Here is a 19,534-nt window from a genome sequence, read left to right on the forward strand (position 1 = left end):
AGAGAGAGAGAGAGAGAAAATACATGTATATTATTATAAATATATTACACACACACACACACGCGCGCACACACACACACACACACACACACACACACAATATTATAGATTGTAATAATTTCTAGGAAAAAAATATGGCATTATGTAAAATAAAAAAGTATATTGTGTAACAGCATTTGTAATTCTTTCCTTATGCATTTTTTACAGTGCATTTGATAATAATTCTGGACGAGAATGTTGAAAGGCATAAATGTAAGTTTATTATAGTACTTGAACTTATAAATTATTTGGAAATGAAAGTGAGAATAGGGAATGTTTACGCGCAATAGAGAGAACATTTGGGCTTTTCTTTTTCTTATTATTCCCTTATAATCCCGAGTTTTATGGAATGTACAGAACAGAAAAATGTTTGATTTTATGGGACTTCCCATACTGTTGAACTATCGCTGCGTTTGCTATGCCTAATATCAGCGTGATTATCTAAAACGTCGCTCAATTTACTGAATCGCCTGGCCCAACTTCCTCTTCCAATACTTCCAGCTTCCCTCAAAACCGAAAGTAAATCATCTTCGTCTTCTTTCCCTCTTATTTCCTTTTCGTACTTTTCTTCCTGAGCAATCAATTGTTCGCGTTGTTTCTGAGTTGCCAGAGAATGCGGTATAGCCGGTATTACATAGCTCATAATACCGGTACAGGCGAAAACCTTTAAAAAATTTTTCTTTTTATTAAAACAGCTAATTTATCAATTCATCAGTAAGAGAAAGTTTGTCGACTCACAACGTGCTCGAAGACAACGACGAAAGCTAAACGCGCGGCAAAAACATGCCAGTACTGTGGACTGAGCCCATAAGGATCGGCGTGTCTCGGGCCGTTTCTATAGCCTCTGTACTGACACACCTCCGGATGTTCAACCTCTACTTCACTTTTCATATCTTCGCGATAATCGGAAGTATTGAATTCTGACAGAGAACTGTCGATGTAACCGACCAAATCTTCATTGGGCGAATAAACAAACGCGTACACACTTCGTGGAATAAAGTCGGACGTGTACGCGATAACAAATGCCTGCAATATTTTGTAATCAAGTATTAGAATGATTTGAAGACGCAACTCGACGAATTCATTTGTATGTGAGTGCGTACATTCGATACCACCGCCACGTAAGTTACACCCCTAAGAATACCAAACCAAGCGCCAATATCTTCTACTCGTTCGGCTAATGGTCTTCGAGCCTCCTTGACCATTTTGTACGCGTCCAATCTTATCTCGGCAATATTATTCAACAAAGCGAACAGAGGTGCTAACGGAAACGCTGCCACGAATAATGTTACAAATCCATATTGTAGAACTATAAACATTGTAAAAAGAAAGGAAAACATCTGTAAGAAGGAATTTCTTCACTGAAATATCTAGCATGAGACTTACTCATTTCTAAATATTCGTCGAATAAAGCTAGTCTCCCCGGATCTTGAAGTTGATAATCTTTCTCCCAACAAGGATATCTTCTATCGTGATCCTTCGTCGCCGCCACGTGCGTTCTCTTGCGCCACCAATTCCACAATTTCGGTGATAAGATTTCGACAAAGTTGTTAAAACATTGTTTACCGACCATTATAATTGCAAGTTGAATGCAGACTTCCGAAAGGCAACCAGCGGGATCACAGACGTCTGTCTTTATGCGATAAAACTCTGAGGCTCTCGCATTTGTGTCGCCAGGATGGACGAAAAATCTCCCCTAAAGTAAATGAATATAAGACTCAAGTTTTCGTGTCTCTCGGTATCATGTATGCTAATATACCTTGAAAAAAGCGATGTAAATCAAAGAAGAGTAAAAGTTGACGAACTCAAATAAGAAGATTTTAAATGTATAACTGGCTTCGTATTCCGTTTGCGTTCTCGGATTTTCCAAATTGACCATCCAACGAGCCAATCGATGATATATTCGCGTAAGTATCATTATTATCACCAAGTTAATAAGGGCAGCGGTCATGGAAGTGAATATTTTTGCATGCCTTTTTAAAAAACTACCACCTCCACCGTAAAAGACAGCAACTAACGAAATACGGTATACGATCGTTCCTAAAACCGCCCCGAGGACTACGCATATCTATGCAAAAGTAACAACAATAATAATCTGTGATGTGAAATATTACGTATCGAAGAAATTGAAAATGCATGATATTAATTACCATAAAAAATACTATCGAGCTAGTAGCCAAACATCGTATGCCTTTAGACCACACGGGCAAATACGGTTCTTTTTCTTTCGTTACCGGATTTATTCGAAACGTTTTAACAGATGTCTCGAATTCAGGTCTTGGTTCTTCGTCGTATTCGGCGTTTTTAAGATCCCATTCCCAAACGAGTACAGCTTGTCGTCGTTTCCACAATTCGAGAAACGTGGTAGCTGTTGCATTAATATTGAAATAATTAAAGAATAAACATGTTAAAACGTGTAGATTAGTTATATATAAAATGCATAACTCTATATACATATACATATACATATACACGCGGAGAAAGGTATTTTACCCTTTTTCAAAGCTTACCCCAGAAAGACATAAAAATAGCAAAGAAGACAGTCGCGGGATTGTCAAATAAGTAAGTCAATTTTGAGAATATACAGGAATCGCCAAGTTTTTGATAGGTACACGCTCTGTCACAAATAGGACATAGAGTGATATTTCCTAAAATGTTGCGTTACATAAAATTAGAATTATTACGAACATTGCAGATTAATTTGTCAACTGTGCAAAACTTTTTGTGCAAAATATTACAAGGAAGGACATTTACCAGCCAAATTAGGATCGCATATTTCCTTGCTGGGAACATTGTCTTCACTGTCCATGCTTCCAAGACCGTAAATGAAACATAAAAGTCCGACCACTGCTGGTGCATATAAGCATTTCGTATAAAATCCTAGCCACGCGAAATAAAGAGCGACCTTCTCACCAAAGTATCGTCTTATTAACCATAATGGTTGTTTTTTATACCTAAAAATGTTTGAGAAAAAATTAGATAATAATAGTGCAATATCGAACAGCGTCCAAGTACATATTTTCCATTACCATTGCGAGGGTCTCGCCCATATTAAGTACAACAGGTATCTATCGAGAATATCTCCGTTGCGCATGGGTTTATTATAAGGACCCTCGTGCAAAGGAAAACAATCGAGATACGTTCCGTCGGCTAAAAGCCTGCGAATGCCCGATTTCTCATGGTTCTCGTCATATCTCGCTCGTAATAATATTTGCATCACTATTAACGATCTCTGGGCAGGCGTGTAAGCATTATCCTTCTCCTTTACGATAAACCTGCCAAACATCAAGTTTGACAGTCAAGTCCGACGATAACTGTTTGATTTTGTATTACTTAAGTACCTTTCTTCGCGATCGCTGGAATCTATGTAATCATAAAAATGTGGTTCCTCCGGATATTTCGATGTATCCCAAGTATGTATTTTACGTAACCATTCGGCCCATCGCATCCATCGCGCCCAGAATTTCGATAGTTCTTTGGCACCGTCTGTATCCTGTTTTTAAAAGATATAAAACTTATGCGATATAAAATACGATACCTGAGACGTGCATTACGCAAACATGCCTGCTTTAAAAACAAACGTACCCAAGTTTTCATAGGGATCGTTTTGAATCTCTTTGTGGGTAGTCTTATACTCATTACTTCGGCATATTGCACCTTGATTTTCCAAGGTATGTGCAATTTTAAAAAGTACGTTTTTCCATCAAACGAACTCTCCTTCGGCTCGAGCTCTAGTTGCAAACCTTCTTTCAAAAGATTTTGTTGAAATACTCGTCTCTGCTCTCGCCGACGAGCTTCTAATTCGGTCATGACCCCTTCGTTTTCTTCTTGGTATACTAATACCATGTCGATTCTTCGATGACCATCGCTAAAATTAAATCGGTTAATAATTAATCGTGAAACATTGAGAAATCCTTTTGAAAGATGACCCAATTTGATAATAATGTTGGTCTCGCACATATGCATGTTTTATAGAATGAATTTTTTAAAATAAGAGACCTCCGAAATAAACGACCCTTCGCATTTTCTTTTGCAGAGTTGCTCGCTTGCGCATAAGTAACGATAAAAAAATAATGAGACACTCGCTAACATTCCAGATAATTATATTAAGCTTGTATGTAATAATAGAAACGAGTATCTACGGCCATATATATATGTATACACGTCTCGACAGACACTCGATTATCTAAAGTCCAAACGAGGAAAAACCAAAATAACCCGTGACATATCGCCGTGGTAGACAACTACTCACCGAAAATAAAGTAGCTCGGGATCGATTCCCATATCTTTCGGTGGCAATGAATCCCCTGCGGTTTCGACGAAATCCATCGAAACTGGCGTATCCGGTAGCGATGGGTTGACATCCGGAGTAGCGGGTGCCGTGAGTTTAGGACCTTGCCCAGTTAAAAATAAATTACTATAATCTCTCTTTAAAGATTCTAATACGCGCGTTTGCGTAGGTATATTTTTAATTGACTATTAATATTTTTCTAATCATTTTAAAGGAAATGTCGTACACTTGGCAAATTATAACGAATTAATAGCATAAACTTTCTTCAAGTCATTTATCGAGTCGCTTCACCTTGAAAGCATTCTTATAACGATACCTATAATTTTGCGGCATAGTTTCACAAATGTGGAACGCTATTACGAAAAAGAGCAAAAAGTTAAGCAGGAAGTTAGAGCGTACATTCGTAGGATGATAATATACTAGAGCCGAGTAAAACGTTGCATTATTAACATCCGATATTCGTGACACGCTGACATTCGTACGCATATTGATCGGGGTTTACTGACATAGCTTTATCGCTGTTATAGACAACCGCGAGTTTCCACGACCGACTCATTTTTCTTTCTTTATATTCGCTCGCACAGATCATATCGCATTATGTCTAACAAATTCCATTATTAAAATGCCATATAAGTAGGACTAGTGTTAAAATTAGTTTTCCCATTGTATGTCGAGGCAAACATGGAATCTCACGTGTTCCAGGAAATTCGAGAACGTTGACAATTATATGTTATCGAACGTACCGCGTTAGTACCGCCTTTCCTTGAATCGACCTTGAAACAAGATCCCACCGCGTTTAGCATTTGGGTGAACATTAAATTAATTCTTACCGAACGCATCCTGCGCGATCAGATTCGTTCCTGATGGATATACGCTGGCTCTCGACAATTTTCTCCTGACACTCGCCGGCGTTTCGCCGGCCAGCGAGCCATTTTTGTCAGGTTCATAAATGGCATCTCTATTCGGATAGACGGAGGAGACTAGTCCCGGAGATCTCGGCGCCTTGGATTTCTTGATCGATTTGGCCGAGGACGCACGAGAGGTGTTTCCGGAGCCACTCGATTTATCGTCATTGAATTGATGCTCGACCGGACTATTATCGTCAGGATGAAGAAAAGTGCCCCAACTACCACGCCTTCCAGTGTGATTTTGCTGCAAATTATTTAAAAACGGCTTTTCCAGTGAATCATTATCTCCGACAACTCGTATGTCCTATTTGTATATCCTCGTTCCATGGTAAAATAAGAACGTTATAAAAAGAACGTTATTGTCGAAGCTTTAGTTTTATAACGGAATCAGCGATAATGCGAGCGAGATACAGAAATGAGTTCGCGAAGAATAAAGTGGTCAGAGGATCGATATCTTAATCACCTTTAAATATCAGAAATCAACACGAGTTCTTGCTAATTCGTAGTACGTAGCGAAAAGAGGTAGTATAATACGCTAATTATACCGGTAATTAGACGCGGTGAATATATTGATTTGCGATAATGAGCACTTTTTCGCTTGACGGTCCTTCGATAGAATGATAAATGCAGATATCGATCCGAGCTGTTTAGATGTATCAAGATACGTGCATCCTCTATTTAGATGGATCACTTAGATATTCGAAGCGCGAATTCATGTAAACATGTTAACGTTGCGCGTTATCAATCGTTACATTTTCTTCATATACAAATACATATATGTGCTCGTGTGCTATACTTTGGGGCGCTGGAGTACTTTACATATATTTATATATATGCATATTACTAAACGATAACTCACTATGAGAAATATTCTCACATGCGCGGGATGCAAAACCGATTTTTGGAACGGTGCTAAGTATACCTGGCTGTCATCGTCTACTTGCAGCTTGTTATCGTCCATGTTGTTCTCTCTCTCTCTTTCTCTCTCTTTCTTCATATTTCTTTTAACGTACGTTCGTGAAGATCGGAAGACTTTCGATGGCCAGTATTCGGAGCATCGATTGGTCCGGTAACATTCTTTCTCTTGGAGACGATTTTTCACGGTGACTGTTCCAACGATTATTCATCGATCTGCGCGGGGCAAGTCCAGAAGAATTATTTATCTCTTAGAAAAATCATCTCGGGAATTCGATCTTTCTCTTCAACAGATATTTAGATATCTATCGAAATGCTACCAGACACTTTCGCCGAGCTTTCTTGATCGCGTCTGATAGTTAATCGTAAGAAAACGAGCATTGATCGGTGTCGACAGCTTGAATAATCGCGACGGTGACCTCGCATTGGTTGGACAGTCATTTAATTATGGATGGAGCGAATCAATCTTGCTCGAAGAAGACCGCTGCAGCGGTCAGCTGTTTATACTCGGGATGTTCTCTCGGGATATCCTTATGGAGGTACAAGCGAAGATACTTCGAAGAAGCCTCGTTCAGTTAATCGTTTCGAGAGTGTTTTTTCATGGCGAAACATGTTGAATCGTTAGCACGTTTTAATTCCACGATATATCACAGAGTATTATATTTGTTACTTTTCAAATTCACATTTGAATTAATCGTCCACTCATTGCTATCTATCCGTCTTCATTTCTTCAATTTGATCTTTGAGTTTTAACAATATTTTTCAAGAAAATTTAATATTTTAAATTAAAGTTTTATTTACTGTTACCACGTTAAACAATTAACGCTGATCATAACAGACAACTGGATTGTTAATAAGTTCGGAATTAAAACGAACAGAAGCGAAGCGAGATTGAATGGTGAAGTTTATGCAGGCGTATGTTGTATTTTTTTTTCCGTTTCTCAAACTGTTGGAGAACAAGATTGTACGGACGAATCGTCCTCGATTGAATAGTTCTTTCGCGACGGTAGTATGAGATGTACTGACCAAAGGACAGAAGCAATACTTGTATATATCGCACACGTATCACCCCGTTAGTGTCCCTTATCTACGTGGTCGTACACATTCCGCGAAGGTGTACGTGTGCATTACCTTCGCCTTCGGGGGCGAAGATTTCACTCGCCGCGGGGGTGAAAACGGTCGAGCGGTGGAATGTCGAGGCTTTCGGAATTGCTATGGTTACCCAATGGACACAACATGTGTGTTACATATGTCGTTACATTAAACGCATCATCGACTCTTCCTTTGAGCTTGAACTTGAAGCGTCGGCTTCGTAGATCGCGAATGGAACAAAAACGCGCATGATATCCATGCGACACCCACGCTCACCGCGCCATTTTGTCGCGTGCAAACATTAATAAACTAAAGGTTACTCCTTCACGTTAGAACGTTCCCGTTCTTTACTTCATTACATAATACTTGGAAAATTATTACATTTTAATTGTACCAGAATTTAACATTGATTTCTCATCAAGTTAACGTTTGTTCGAGCAAATCTATCTTGCGTTCTTTTTTTATTTCGATTTATTATTCTGCATTAATTTGAATTAGATGTGTATAATTAGAGAGAGAGAGAGAGAGAGAGAGAGAGAGAAAGAGAGACTTGTATAACAAAACGTAAGACAATTTCTAAAAAAAAAAAAAAACTCTGTTCACACACAAGTCTATGAACAAATACATTTAAATCGTTCGTAAATTAAAATCAAATTTTTAAAAATTTTATTCACACATTTAAATAAAACATTGACATATATTAATCATTTATATGTATTGGCAGATAACTATTGTTTAGTAGCCAATTCTTTTCATTGAGTATACCAGAAGAGCATATGCTAATTCATAAATTTTATTAATATTATTAAAAAATATATTGAATATCTTCATACTTGATATGTGTACGCATTCTTTCTTCTGTTGTTTCTTCTTTCTTTTCATTATTGCCTATTTAGTTTTTATCTTTGCACGTTTAATATCAATATGTTAATAAAAAATTTTCTTGTTAATAAGTAAAACGTCGTCGCGTCGGTAAGAATTAAAAAAATTGTTACACCAAAACTCTATCGAAATGTAAAGAGAGTAGAACTGTGTTTCTGCAATTTTTCCCCACGAATTTTCCTTGCAAGATACACCTTTCAATGCTTAAATTTGAACAAAACTTTATTTAACTATTTAAATGTTTAAATCTATCGCGAGAATGATCGAGTTGCGTCAATAATTTATAAAGATTATTTGTAAATCATTATATTAATCAGTTACAATTTCGAAATTATCAATCGTGACTTTAAATCAATTTAAGTTGATCAATAATCGCGATGAAAATCTAATTTAATAATAAAATGAAATTTCGTCTCGCACTTGACTAAAGACGTAGCATCATTCGCCATATTTACAACGCTCGTGGTCGGTCAACAGACACCTGCAGCTACCGTCTGCAGACACTTTGCACGCCTATACACGCCTGTGAGAGAAGGAATTTGTGCGCGTTCTAACGTTTCTTTGTGATAATTGCTGTCGTTTGGCGACAGTCGAACATTTGTTTGAATTTAAATCGAAAAGGGAGTAGGATTCTATGTTCCAGAACGAGAGCAACAAACGCATCACCAAGAGAAGCTAAATACTCCGGATCGAGACTCAAGTACCGTGCTGGGTGTGTCATGATGCGTGCTATTCTAGCCTTGATATGCGTGTTTTTGCAAACGGGTAAGAACATTTGTTGAATGTAAATTTCGCACACATATCACGTACGTGACTATCGAAATTTCGATGAATCGATTGTTTCATTGGTAGCGTCATATTTACTTGAACTGGAAAAAATTTTTTTTCGCTACCTGTGTACCGAAACTGGTCCTTTTCTCATCTATGAATTCACATTCAAGGACCACACTTCGACGCACAGGTAACAAAAAATATTGTGTTCAACATGTGCGGATGGGCTATTGTCCACTCGTGCGGATGATTGTACTCGCCTTCGGCTCGTGCGTCCACTTCTCACACTTACAGCTTGATTTTTTAACCTGCATGTGACAAATCAATGGATTTACATGCTGTTACAGTTGCGGCTCAACGTACGCCGACAATATCTTACATATCGCAGGAACAAATTAAGGATATCGGGGAAACGGTAGAGCTACTTTGTTCTGTTCAGTATGCACAAGAATATCCTGTGTTGTGGATAAAAGTTAACAAAGAAAGTGTACACGAGCAAGTGGCACTTTCTACTGGAACTGCTTTGATAATCAGAGACAGCAGATTTGCCCTTAAATATGATACAGCGTCTACCACTTATAATTTACAAGTAAGATTTCATTGAAATGTTTCTCATCGAAATGCAGTTGCTTAAAAGATTAATAACATGTGATTAATACGCCCAACATTTTAGATTAAAGACATACAAGAAACGGATGCCGGATTCTATCAATGTAGAATACAAATATCTGTAAACAATCTTATAAGCGCGGAAGTGGAATTACAAGTACGCAGGCCACCGATAATTAGCGACAACTCCACCCAATCTCTGGTAGTTAGCGAGGGACAACCTGTCCAACTGGAATGTTATGCCAATGGCTATCCATCGCCAAGGATATCGTGGCGTAGAGAAAACAATGCTATCCTACCCACTGGAGGTTCGATTTATCGGTATGGTAACGAAAATATATTATTATTATTAATTATTACATTTAAATATCTAGCAATATTTTATAATCTGAATCATTGTATAATCTGAAAATATTGCAGTGGTAATACACTAAAAATATCTTCCATACGAAAAGAGGATCGCGGAACGTATTATTGTATCGCTGAGAATGGCGTTGGACGCGGTGCCAGACGTAACATTAACGTGGAGGTGGAATTTGCGCCAGTAATCACAGCTCCTAGGCCACGACTCGGGCAAGCTTTGCAATATGATATGGATTTGGAATGCCACGTAGAAGCATATCCTCCGCCAGCTATTATCTGGCTCAAGGACGACGTACAGTTGTCAAATAATCAACATTACAGCATATCACATTTTGCAACCGCGGATGAATATACTGACACAACGATTCGAGTTATTACCATAGAAAAACGACAATATGGAGAATACGTATGTCGCGCAGCCAACAAACTAGGCACTGCCGAAACAAAAGTCGAGCTTTTCGGTAAGAGAATATAGAAGGAGATCCGTTTCATGTATTTTTGTGTACTGTATGTTAGCTGTAGACAACGTCTAATAGTATGGAACAATTAACTGTATTGGATACAAACTCTTTGTCATATGTCGACCGCGCATGATAATAGTGTAATTTTCATCGTATTAATTCTGAATGTCAATTTTCAATTTATAATGTATTTTTTACATCTTTGTTAGTATAATTTATTACTTTTCGGATTTTTATTTTTTCTTCTTAGTTAAGTCAATTTTTATTTTCGTAGCTAGCATGTATTAGATTTGTCCCCTCTTTTGTTTGCGCAGAAACCATTATTCCCGTTTGCCCGCCAGCTTGTGGTCAAGCTCATTATGGAACTGGCGTAGTTCCAATTTCTTCTGGACCTTTGGTAGTCCTAGTTTTATTAATTACAATGACAATGAGGTAAGTTATGTGTTATACATTTCCTTGCAATAATAATTAAGTTAAGATATCAAGCAGAACGTTTGACTGTAGATTTCTAAATTGATTTCTGTGTTTACCTTCATATCTCAGGTTTTTCCGTACAAATTTTAGTAAATGTTCTATAAATAGAAAAAAAAAGTTATAAATGTAGTTCAAAATGCTTTATTAAAAAATTTGTCAATTTTTTGCACTATCTTCATCTCTTGATGTGATCGATTTGTATTTGATAAACTTAAGTGAAAATGTTTCTTATCTTACATTTCTATTTGCTTTAACAACAATTGCAGGATTTATATACTCTCTCTGCGCGCGCGCGTGTGTGTGTGTTCATGCAATTTTTTTTTTCTTATTCTAGTTCATAGACATATGTACTAAAATTTGCAAGCAAGAATCTAACAATCTGCATACATATGTTTGTTTGATATTTACAGAAATTTCTACGCCAAATATTAATTATCCAGGCCTTCAATGGGCAGCAGCAAATCAATGTGACTTCTTAAAATGGCTCTATGGAATTGTCAGCTTTATTGTTGTCGCGATAACGTTGTAAAACCAAAATTGTAAGGGCCTCAATTACTGTTTTACTAATTTACTTTCTATATTCGTATCATGCAATTATTTTTATAGTTATTTACAAGCAGAACAATTTATTATCAATGAAATATGCGCATATCGTGACATTTCACGTCACTACAGTGCAGTTGTTGATAGAAATTTAGTAACATTATTTACACGTTCGGTTTTTTACAGTACTCTTACTTTTAGAATTAACTTTTTATGTGTATATATAGATATATATATATATTTAATATGTGACTTTTATATTACAATTTTTATATTCAATTTATTGATGGTTTTTTCTAATTTTTACGATTGATCCCTTTTTCTTTATATGATGAGCTAATACCGTCGCTCAAATTTTACATCGAAATTTTAACTTTATTTAAATGATATTAAACCTAATCGAGAAGTACAGTCTGATAGGACAAAAGAAGACATGACGTGATGCTTATAAATTTATCACGTTAATATACGGAGAGAAAAATTAGCTAATTTTTATATAGAAAATTCGTCAAAAATTACCGTGATTTATTGGAATGTGGGTGCAATTGTTTTGAAGAGAAAGAAGTTTTTTAATTTGTTTAATTTTTAAAAAGTAAAGGATAAAAATTATTATTTATGTCTTACTAAAAAATAGACAAGAGTACTAAGTATAAATTATTTTACTACGCACGGTAAATTTACTGGTGCCTTCTATAAAAACTTTCTCTCCAATTTAATACAAGCTATAGGCACATCTAGCATTACTTAATGCTTCTGCGAGAAAAACGGTTACCTATTCAATCATGAACCGCCGCCGACGTTACTTCACTTCGAAGACTCTACAGGAACTAAGTCCGTATCAGACTAACAATTGGGATTGAGATTGGATTGAAATTTGACGAATCGGAACAAAGTTTTTAAAACTTTTGTTTAATTTACTTGCTCTGATTGGTTAGATTTCAATCCAATCTCAATCCCATTATAAACACTCGATGTTTATGGATACATATTTATAGCTACATATGTGTGATAGATTAATAATTATTGTTGAATTGTTTAAAGTATCGTTATAAAAACATGAAGCATATATAAGTAAAAAATTGATATAGGAGATCTTTAGCAAAAAAATATATTCAGAGAGATTTATTTGAAAAAGTAAACGTAATTGTGGTTATTTTTTAAATTTCTATAAAAAGTTTGATATTTATATAAAACATTAAAAACTCTTACAAATTTTTAATAATTTAATAAAAAATTTTACATTCATAGAATTTTTTTCCGCCAGAATCAATTGCATAAAATCAATTGAAATAAAATTTACTGCAATTCACTATATTCATTGAAATTTATCTTTAGTTGATCGAAGGCTACCATATGCAATACGTAATATTATTTGTTTCTTTGTCACTTAAATACATGATCAATACGATATGAAACTCCATGGTAGCCGAACAAGATAAATATATTTTCAGAGACAGCAAGGTAAAATTTTATGAACTGATCTATAAGTATTCTTTAGCGTAAAAGAAAAATTTACAAGGAGCACGATAAAGTTTAAGAAAATTTTTATATTTAATTATGAGCAACTATTAATTTTTCACCAAAATCAAGTAAAAGTTTTTCATTTTACTGTACTAAATTAGAAATTTTAGCCTGATTTTTTTGAAAAATTGATCCATTTATTTGAAATTGTCCATAACAAATATTAATTTTTCTGTTGTTCTCTCATACATTTACATTACAAAACACGTTTGTACTCGAGTTATAGTCTCGAGCACGGTAATTTTTCTAGAATTTTTCTCTCCGTGTATGAAATTTGTTGGCAATTTAATTACAAAAAAAATAATTCATATGTATAATTCACTCATACGAATATAGATACCAACGGTATACAAATGTTGGATACAAACTAACATTCCAGTACACATTTATGATGACACATAATGTTATGTAACACGGTGTAATAAACAGCATAATGAAAACTTCTTGGCTTCGATACAACGATAGATGTAAAAAATCATAATGTTACAAGCCATCTTACACAATATTGTCTTACTTATAGTTATCAGTAGTTACAAATCGACAATACAGATTTGTAGAAGTATCTAGCTATCCGGTTAACGAAAGAATTTGTAATGTCATGAACAAAGAAAACAATGTTAATGTTAGTGCCTTGTTCGTGATATGAAAAGTGTAATTTATATGTTAGAAGTAAAATTATACATGTGTATAATATAAGCAACCCCTCCCCCCCCCACACACACACAACACAAACACACAGAACATTATGTATACGTACATTACTTGTACGTGTGTAACATAACACTTTATGCGTTCCATCAAGCACATATTTCTACTTATTGCACATTTATGATCGTGATCTCTTTTAACAAGACGTATCACATAGATGTTATACAACCTAATAAGAGAAAGTAAGAAGCGGGAATCTGGATAAAAAGAATCTCAGCAAATTTTTATATACACTTTACAAGTTTTCAATTTTATACTTGCTAATATTGTAATTTGTATTTGAAACTTGACATCATGATACTCGTAATATTTATAATTGTAGTATTTATACACATTGTAAACAATTGTGTATTATCAGATATATCATGGCTATAATATCAGTAACAAAGTTTTATAAGGTATTCGTTTGTACCATCATATCGCATTTTATTACTTAAAAAACTTCATGCATTTACATATTTAGCAAAATTTATGTATGAAATAAGCAATAAAATTTTATAAAAAGAAAATCTTTTCTTGTTATACGTGAAAATTTTATAACTTGAAAACGGCCTTGCTGATTTCTCCTTTCTTTAATGCATCGAGAGCTTCTTTGTATTGAGACAATGAAAATATACTGATTCCTAATTTACCATAATCAAGATATCTCTCGGACATTGATTGCACCAGAGCTAATCCTTTAGAAAAATTATAGGGATTTATATTCACGCCTATGATGCTCAATTCCTTTTTGTAAACCTGCGCAATAGTTGAATTTTTTAGTAAAAGACTATATCAAAAATTTTTGCAACTCTCAACTAAATGAAAACCTTTACCTGAAATGGTTCAATCGATAGTTTTGCTTTTGGATTAGCAACACCGAATACGCATAAGCGACCACCTTGACCTAATAAAGATACAGCCAATTCCATGGCTGGAGCATTGCCGCTGCAATCTACAGCTAAATCAAACTGTTCTTTTAATTCCGTCGGACTTTTAATTTTATAATCAAGACCTATTTACATACAAAAATATATTGCCGTTACAGAGAAAGAGAGAAAGAGAGAGAGAGAGAGAGGGAGGGAGGGAGGGAGGGAGGCAGAGAGAGAGAGAGAGAGAGAAAGAGAGAGAGAATTTTCAATATTATTTATATTACCAAGGCTGGAGATCAGAGTTCTCCGTTTTTGTTGCGGTTCACTGATAGTGACAGTCTTTCTAATACCATGCAAATGAAACAGACAAGCCCACAATAAACCTATGATCCCGGCGCCTATTACAAGAATCTTGTTTCCTATATTTACAGGATTGATTCTGTCCCAACCGTGAGCCAAGCATGACAGTGGCTCACTTAGTGCTGCTTGGTGCATTTCAATTTCATCCGGAATTAAATATACCTATTGTACATACCGATAATATCAAATAATATGGATATCACAAAGCGAGTTATAACAAAATATAGAATAAATAAAATAAAGCGTATATAAAATGTCAAAAAGAGATGTCTTATTAATGACGAATATATATTATTTTAGCCAGTTTAAAGTCAACTTGATCTGTCAACAAAATCTGAATATTCGAGTTTGCGAGGTTTCCTTGGTAGTTTTTTGCTTAGCTTCATACATTCTTTTCATTGTTTTAAAATTTAAAGTGACCCAAAATAGGGTGTGTCAAGTTAGCACCCCAACATCAAAATTCCGTAGTTCTCCCCGATGAGAGTTCCCATTTCATATTGAAGAGATTAGGAGTTCTTTGCACATGACACGGGCAAGTAATATCAGTGTCGATAGACGGGCCGGTTGTGCTCGCGCAGGCGCTTCACGTGAAACTTTAGTAAAATATCCATTAGTAATAGGAAGAAGATCTTTGGTCCCCATACAATTTTTTTGCAAATTTATAAAAACGTTAATCCTTTTTATATATTTAACACGCACGCATATATTTGCATATTGTTTGCGTGTATATTTGTGTGTATATATTCGACATAAATTAAGGAATTAAAAATAATTTGCATTTAATAATAAAAATCAACTCAAAAACGAAAAAGAAGGTAAATTTATGGAATAAAACATATATTTAAATCGAAATAAAATATTTTATTTGGCGGAATTCATACAGAATACCGACATTTGTCACAAGGCTAAGAAAAAACCGCTAAAAAATCTTACCAGTATTCATCAAATAAAATACGATATTTATAAATTATACTATTTAATACGAGAAAATATGCGTGTTTAATATATAAAAAGTGTTAACGTTTTTCTAAATTTGCAAAAAAATTGTATGGGGACCAAAGATCTTCCTATTGAAAAGATCTTCCTTCCAATAAAAATGTACGTATGCACATACATGTGTATATATATATATATAAAATTTCTTGAATAACTTTCGTCTGAAAAATACATTGAAAACACATGACATTCGTTGGATTTTTTTTAAACACGCTGATACTGTAGGGTTAGAGTTAAAAGACTTTGAATTCTTTAAAAGTTCCACATGTCCAATCAAGATAACGTATACAGTTATAAATTAATAAATTATATTATTAGCTTGCTGCAATATTTGCTTCGTCTCTTGATATTTCTTGATTCCGCTATAACTAATCAATATATAAGTAATAACACCTGTGTAGAATACCGAATTACTTGATAGTGTACAGGATTAAATACGCATGTTATTCGTTAGAACGGAGGTAACAAAGATAATTCTATAAATCTTTATTATGAAAGAAATCGTTTATATGAGGTAGGCGATTCAATTAATAGCCACTTTAAGCGTAAATGCTTTTTTACGTTTCGAAATAATAATGATGCAGAGGCGGAAAATTCATTCATGCACAGCAAATCGACTAGTTGTGAACGAATGTCCTTCAATTCATGAGAAATTTTGGGTCAACGGGACAGAACTGGATAACTGGTTGCACCGGGAAACCGGAAATGGGGTCGAGAATGACGTCATCTTGCTTCAACTCCGTTTATTCAACCCCCACGGATAAACTAGGTTACTAGGACAAGCTACCCCCCGATGCTGATCTTTTTGTGAACAGAGATTCTTTATTCTAAAAATACTTTTTAATTTTATTATGCAACGCATTTGCGCTTCTTTATCAACAATAATATAAACGATGCAATCAACAGCGAGAACGTTGATTATAACACAAACAAAAAAAATAATTATAAATATCTCAATAATCTAATTTAAAATCATAATAAATCTATAGTTATAGTTTTACCAATGTCGTCGCTCTAATAAATTTCAGAATCTTTGATTAAATCGAGAATACATGACATTAAGTATTTAAATATCAATCCAAGCGAAATCAGGAAAAATCAAGAGAAGAAGCAAACATTTCAGCAAGCTAATAATATAATTTATTAATTTACGACTGTATACGTTATCTTGATTGGACATGTGGAACTTCTAAAGAATTCAAAGTCTTTTAACCCTAATCCTATAGTATCAGCGTGTTAAAAAAAAATCCAATAAATGTCATGTATTTTCAGTGTATTTTTCAGATAAAAGTTATTCAAAAAATAACAATCTAATTCATCACTCTGTTGCGCTTTCCTGACAATATAAGAGAAATGTTTAAAGCTTCCACAGAATGACCTTTAAACAAAGCAGTACAGGCAAAATAATTTAATAAATGCGAAGTACTCATAAACATCTGTGTATTATTTTTATCTTTTTTTATCTTGAATACCGAGCAAAAAATATATCTTACCGCGAGTAAATATATTTAACGTTTAATATTTCATGGCGCATGTACATTCGAAATGTTTTCTGTAGAAATTGTCCCACTGCGTATTCATAAGTAGCCAATGATGGCACGTGCTTTGATTTCTGAACGAGCTGCAAGGTGAATGGACCGTTCGACGTCACAGCCTCAAAGTAGGTCGCCGTGGACGGCTCTGGGTCGCGTATCGCCTTGTCCCTTGTATTGCCATCAGCAACGGCACAGTACAGTTCATTGAAAAACCGGGACTCGATCAATATCTCCCCCGATAAGCACATTAATATCAATATTTGCGACATGGATAAATACAAAATTCTAGGCTTTTTGTGTAATAATTGTTCATCGAATTGAGTCGCCAGAGGCTGTACCAACTCGCATCTAACAAGAGAAGAAAAAGATAAAAAAAAGTGGTGTGAAAGAGGGGAAAAAGAAGAGGAGAAACAGACGCATGAACGGAAAGCGGAAGCAGCCAAGTTGCTCAATGGAAGAGTTCAATCCCTGCGAGCGGATGCGAATGGGTAGGCAGCCCATTGAAGGTTGCACGGGTATTCGCATTGCGTATGCGCAGCTTTGACGTTTCTCTTTATCCAGCAAAAGGATATAGATATTCACTTCGTGTCTGTTTCTCTCTGTCACACCACGCGAGGGAATTTCTCAGCGCGATAATGAAAAGAACCACTATTGTACAGACGTAATCTTACCATGAGAACTTCTAAATTCTATTTTTTTTTAAATATACAAAATATCCCCTCCTCCAAAAAAAAAAACAACAAATGGTCTTCTTGATTTTCTCACAGTTAAAATACAAATAACCTTTGAATTATAAGCAAAATTGTGTGTAACTGTTTCTACTTCCTCGCAAACTTAATCGTAAACTTCAACCAGTATTATAGTAACACATAAAATAAATAACTTCATGTTCTTCATTTATGTCAGGCAAAGTTTATCATAGAATCTTAATTTTAGACTCAGTTACTAAGATAGTATAATGCAATTGAATAACTAATAAATAAAAATCTTGCTCAATATTTTGCTAAGGAATAATCATCAAAAAAATCTCGCATTAAAACATAATGTGCAAGAAATCTCATTTATAATTTAATCAAATTGTTACATATTAACTAGAGTTATTTATTAAAATGGTACAAAATAAACGAAGCATAATAATGTTAATGTTAAAAATATATTAGGTGTGTAAAGCGAGACTTGTGTAGGCGATCTCCTTTTCACTTATCTCGCGGTTACGTATGTTGAGTTTTACCGTGAATCACACATTCGTTACCTATACTTAAATAAGACATGTGTATATCAAAGTCTTGACAAAGTACAGACTTGTTCTGTAGTTCAGTTAATGGAAATCGGATATGCTGTAGCTGTCTACGATCATTCAACACCTTACGGTCTGAAAAAAAAAACATCTATTCTTCAATAAAATGGATTAATAATTTAAAAGAAATCTATAAGGGACTTAAAAATTTCACACCTTTCACACCTTTGCTTATAGCATCTTATTTCTCTCAACAAGTTTTTATATAATATATACATGTACAGATATTGATATATCTGTGTAACTTGATACGTATAGACATTGCTACGTGAAATGTGGTTCTTAACAAGAATCTCCGAGAATACTTATACCAAGGTCGATCTCTCTGTCGTGTATCCCACCGGAAACGGATATGACGTGTTGCTCGGTCGATTAAAGTAATTAAAAAATTTCATTCTTATGCGCAGTCATTGAATTTGATTAGCTAAATCGCCATGAATAATTACGTTACTATTACTATTACTATATCGCAAACATAAAAATATCAATATGATTGTCTATGCGTGCGTGCATGTATGCGTGTGATAAATAGTAAAAATATTAAAAATAAAAAATACAAATTAAAATTAAATATAATTAACATTTAACAACCTTACCAAAATTATCATCTTAAACGTTCTTCATACAAAAGAATCAACTTCTAATACACCTTGCATATATTTATCGTTAAATCTGTGTCAACACATGTGCAAAATTAATATTATTATCATGTTCATATATTATTTTACGTGTAACGTTAGATACATGTACCCGAATACTTTTGAATTACTTTCATTAATTGCAACAAAAAATATAATAATGTAAAAATCAATACATCCTTTTTTTTTCTTTTTTAGATTGTTCACAAAACTACGTACTAAATAATATAATTTGTCAGTTAATTATAAAATAAAGTGAAAAATTGACAAAATGAGAGAG

The 19,534-nt window shown here is 34.5% G+C and overlaps 3 protein-coding genes across 6 annotated transcripts; 1 reads left to right on the forward strand and 2 right to left on the reverse strand.

Annotated features, from left to right (window-relative positions):
* Nucleotides 1-162: 162 nt before the first annotated feature.
* LOC105836701 (anoctamin-4) lies at nucleotides 163-7,818 on the reverse strand. 2 transcript variants are annotated; one of them, XM_012680922.3, is made up of 14 exons: nucleotides 6,161-7,818; nucleotides 5,161-5,482; nucleotides 4,292-4,433; nucleotides 3,625-3,907; nucleotides 3,381-3,532; nucleotides 3,069-3,314; nucleotides 2,794-2,993; nucleotides 2,550-2,687; nucleotides 2,190-2,407; nucleotides 1,799-2,107; nucleotides 1,426-1,735; nucleotides 1,143-1,348; nucleotides 778-1,065; nucleotides 163-703 (listed from the first exon to the last, which is right to left on the reverse strand). In XM_012680922.3, the coding sequence occupies exons 1-14, from the start codon at nucleotides 6,233-6,235 to the stop codon at nucleotides 416-418; spliced, it is 3,177 nt and encodes a 1,058-aa protein (XP_012536376.1). In that variant the 5' UTR covers nucleotides 6,236-7,818; the 3' UTR covers nucleotides 163-415. The 2 variants fall into 2 exon arrangements, with proteins under 2 accessions (XP_012536376.1, XP_012536375.1); XM_012680921.3 differs by having other exon boundaries at nucleotides 6,098-7,818.
* A 796-nt stretch (nucleotides 7,819-8,614) lies between these two features.
* LOC105836704 (lachesin) lies at nucleotides 8,615-11,627 on the forward strand. 2 transcript variants are annotated; one of them, XM_012680925.3, is made up of 6 exons: nucleotides 8,616-8,892; nucleotides 9,246-9,487; nucleotides 9,572-9,828; nucleotides 9,928-10,331; nucleotides 10,646-10,763; nucleotides 11,216-11,627. In XM_012680925.3, the coding sequence occupies exons 1-6, from the start codon at nucleotides 8,847-8,849 to the stop codon at nucleotides 11,235-11,237; spliced, it is 1,089 nt and encodes a 362-aa protein (XP_012536379.1). In that variant the 5' UTR covers nucleotides 8,616-8,846; the 3' UTR covers nucleotides 11,238-11,627. The 2 variants fall into 2 exon arrangements, with proteins under 2 accessions (XP_012536380.1, XP_012536379.1); XM_012680926.3 differs by lacking the exon at nucleotides 10,646-10,763 and having other exon boundaries at nucleotides 8,615-8,892.
* A 2,156-nt stretch (nucleotides 11,628-13,783) lies between these two features.
* On the reverse strand, nucleotides 13,784-19,288 carry LOC105836706 (D-altritol 5-dehydrogenase). Of its 2 annotated transcripts, none has more exons than XM_036291947.1 (4): nucleotides 19,213-19,288; nucleotides 14,713-14,950; nucleotides 14,393-14,517; nucleotides 13,784-14,315 (listed from the first exon to the last, which is right to left on the reverse strand). In XM_036291947.1, the coding sequence occupies exons 1-4, from the start codon at nucleotides 19,222-19,224 to the stop codon at nucleotides 14,112-14,114; spliced, it is 579 nt and encodes a 192-aa protein (XP_036147840.1). In that variant the 5' UTR covers nucleotides 19,225-19,288; the 3' UTR covers nucleotides 13,784-14,111. The 2 variants fall into 2 exon arrangements, with proteins under 2 accessions (XP_036147840.1, XP_036147839.1); XM_036291946.1 differs by having other exon boundaries at nucleotides 14,393-14,571.
* Between the last annotated feature and the right edge of the window lie 246 nt (nucleotides 19,289-19,534).

This window comes from Monomorium pharaonis, chromosome 9, assembly GCF_013373865.1.
Source record: "Monomorium pharaonis isolate MP-MQ-018 chromosome 9, ASM1337386v2, whole genome shotgun sequence".
Classification (NCBI taxonomy): Eukaryota; Metazoa; Arthropoda; class Insecta; order Hymenoptera; family Formicidae; genus Monomorium; species Monomorium pharaonis.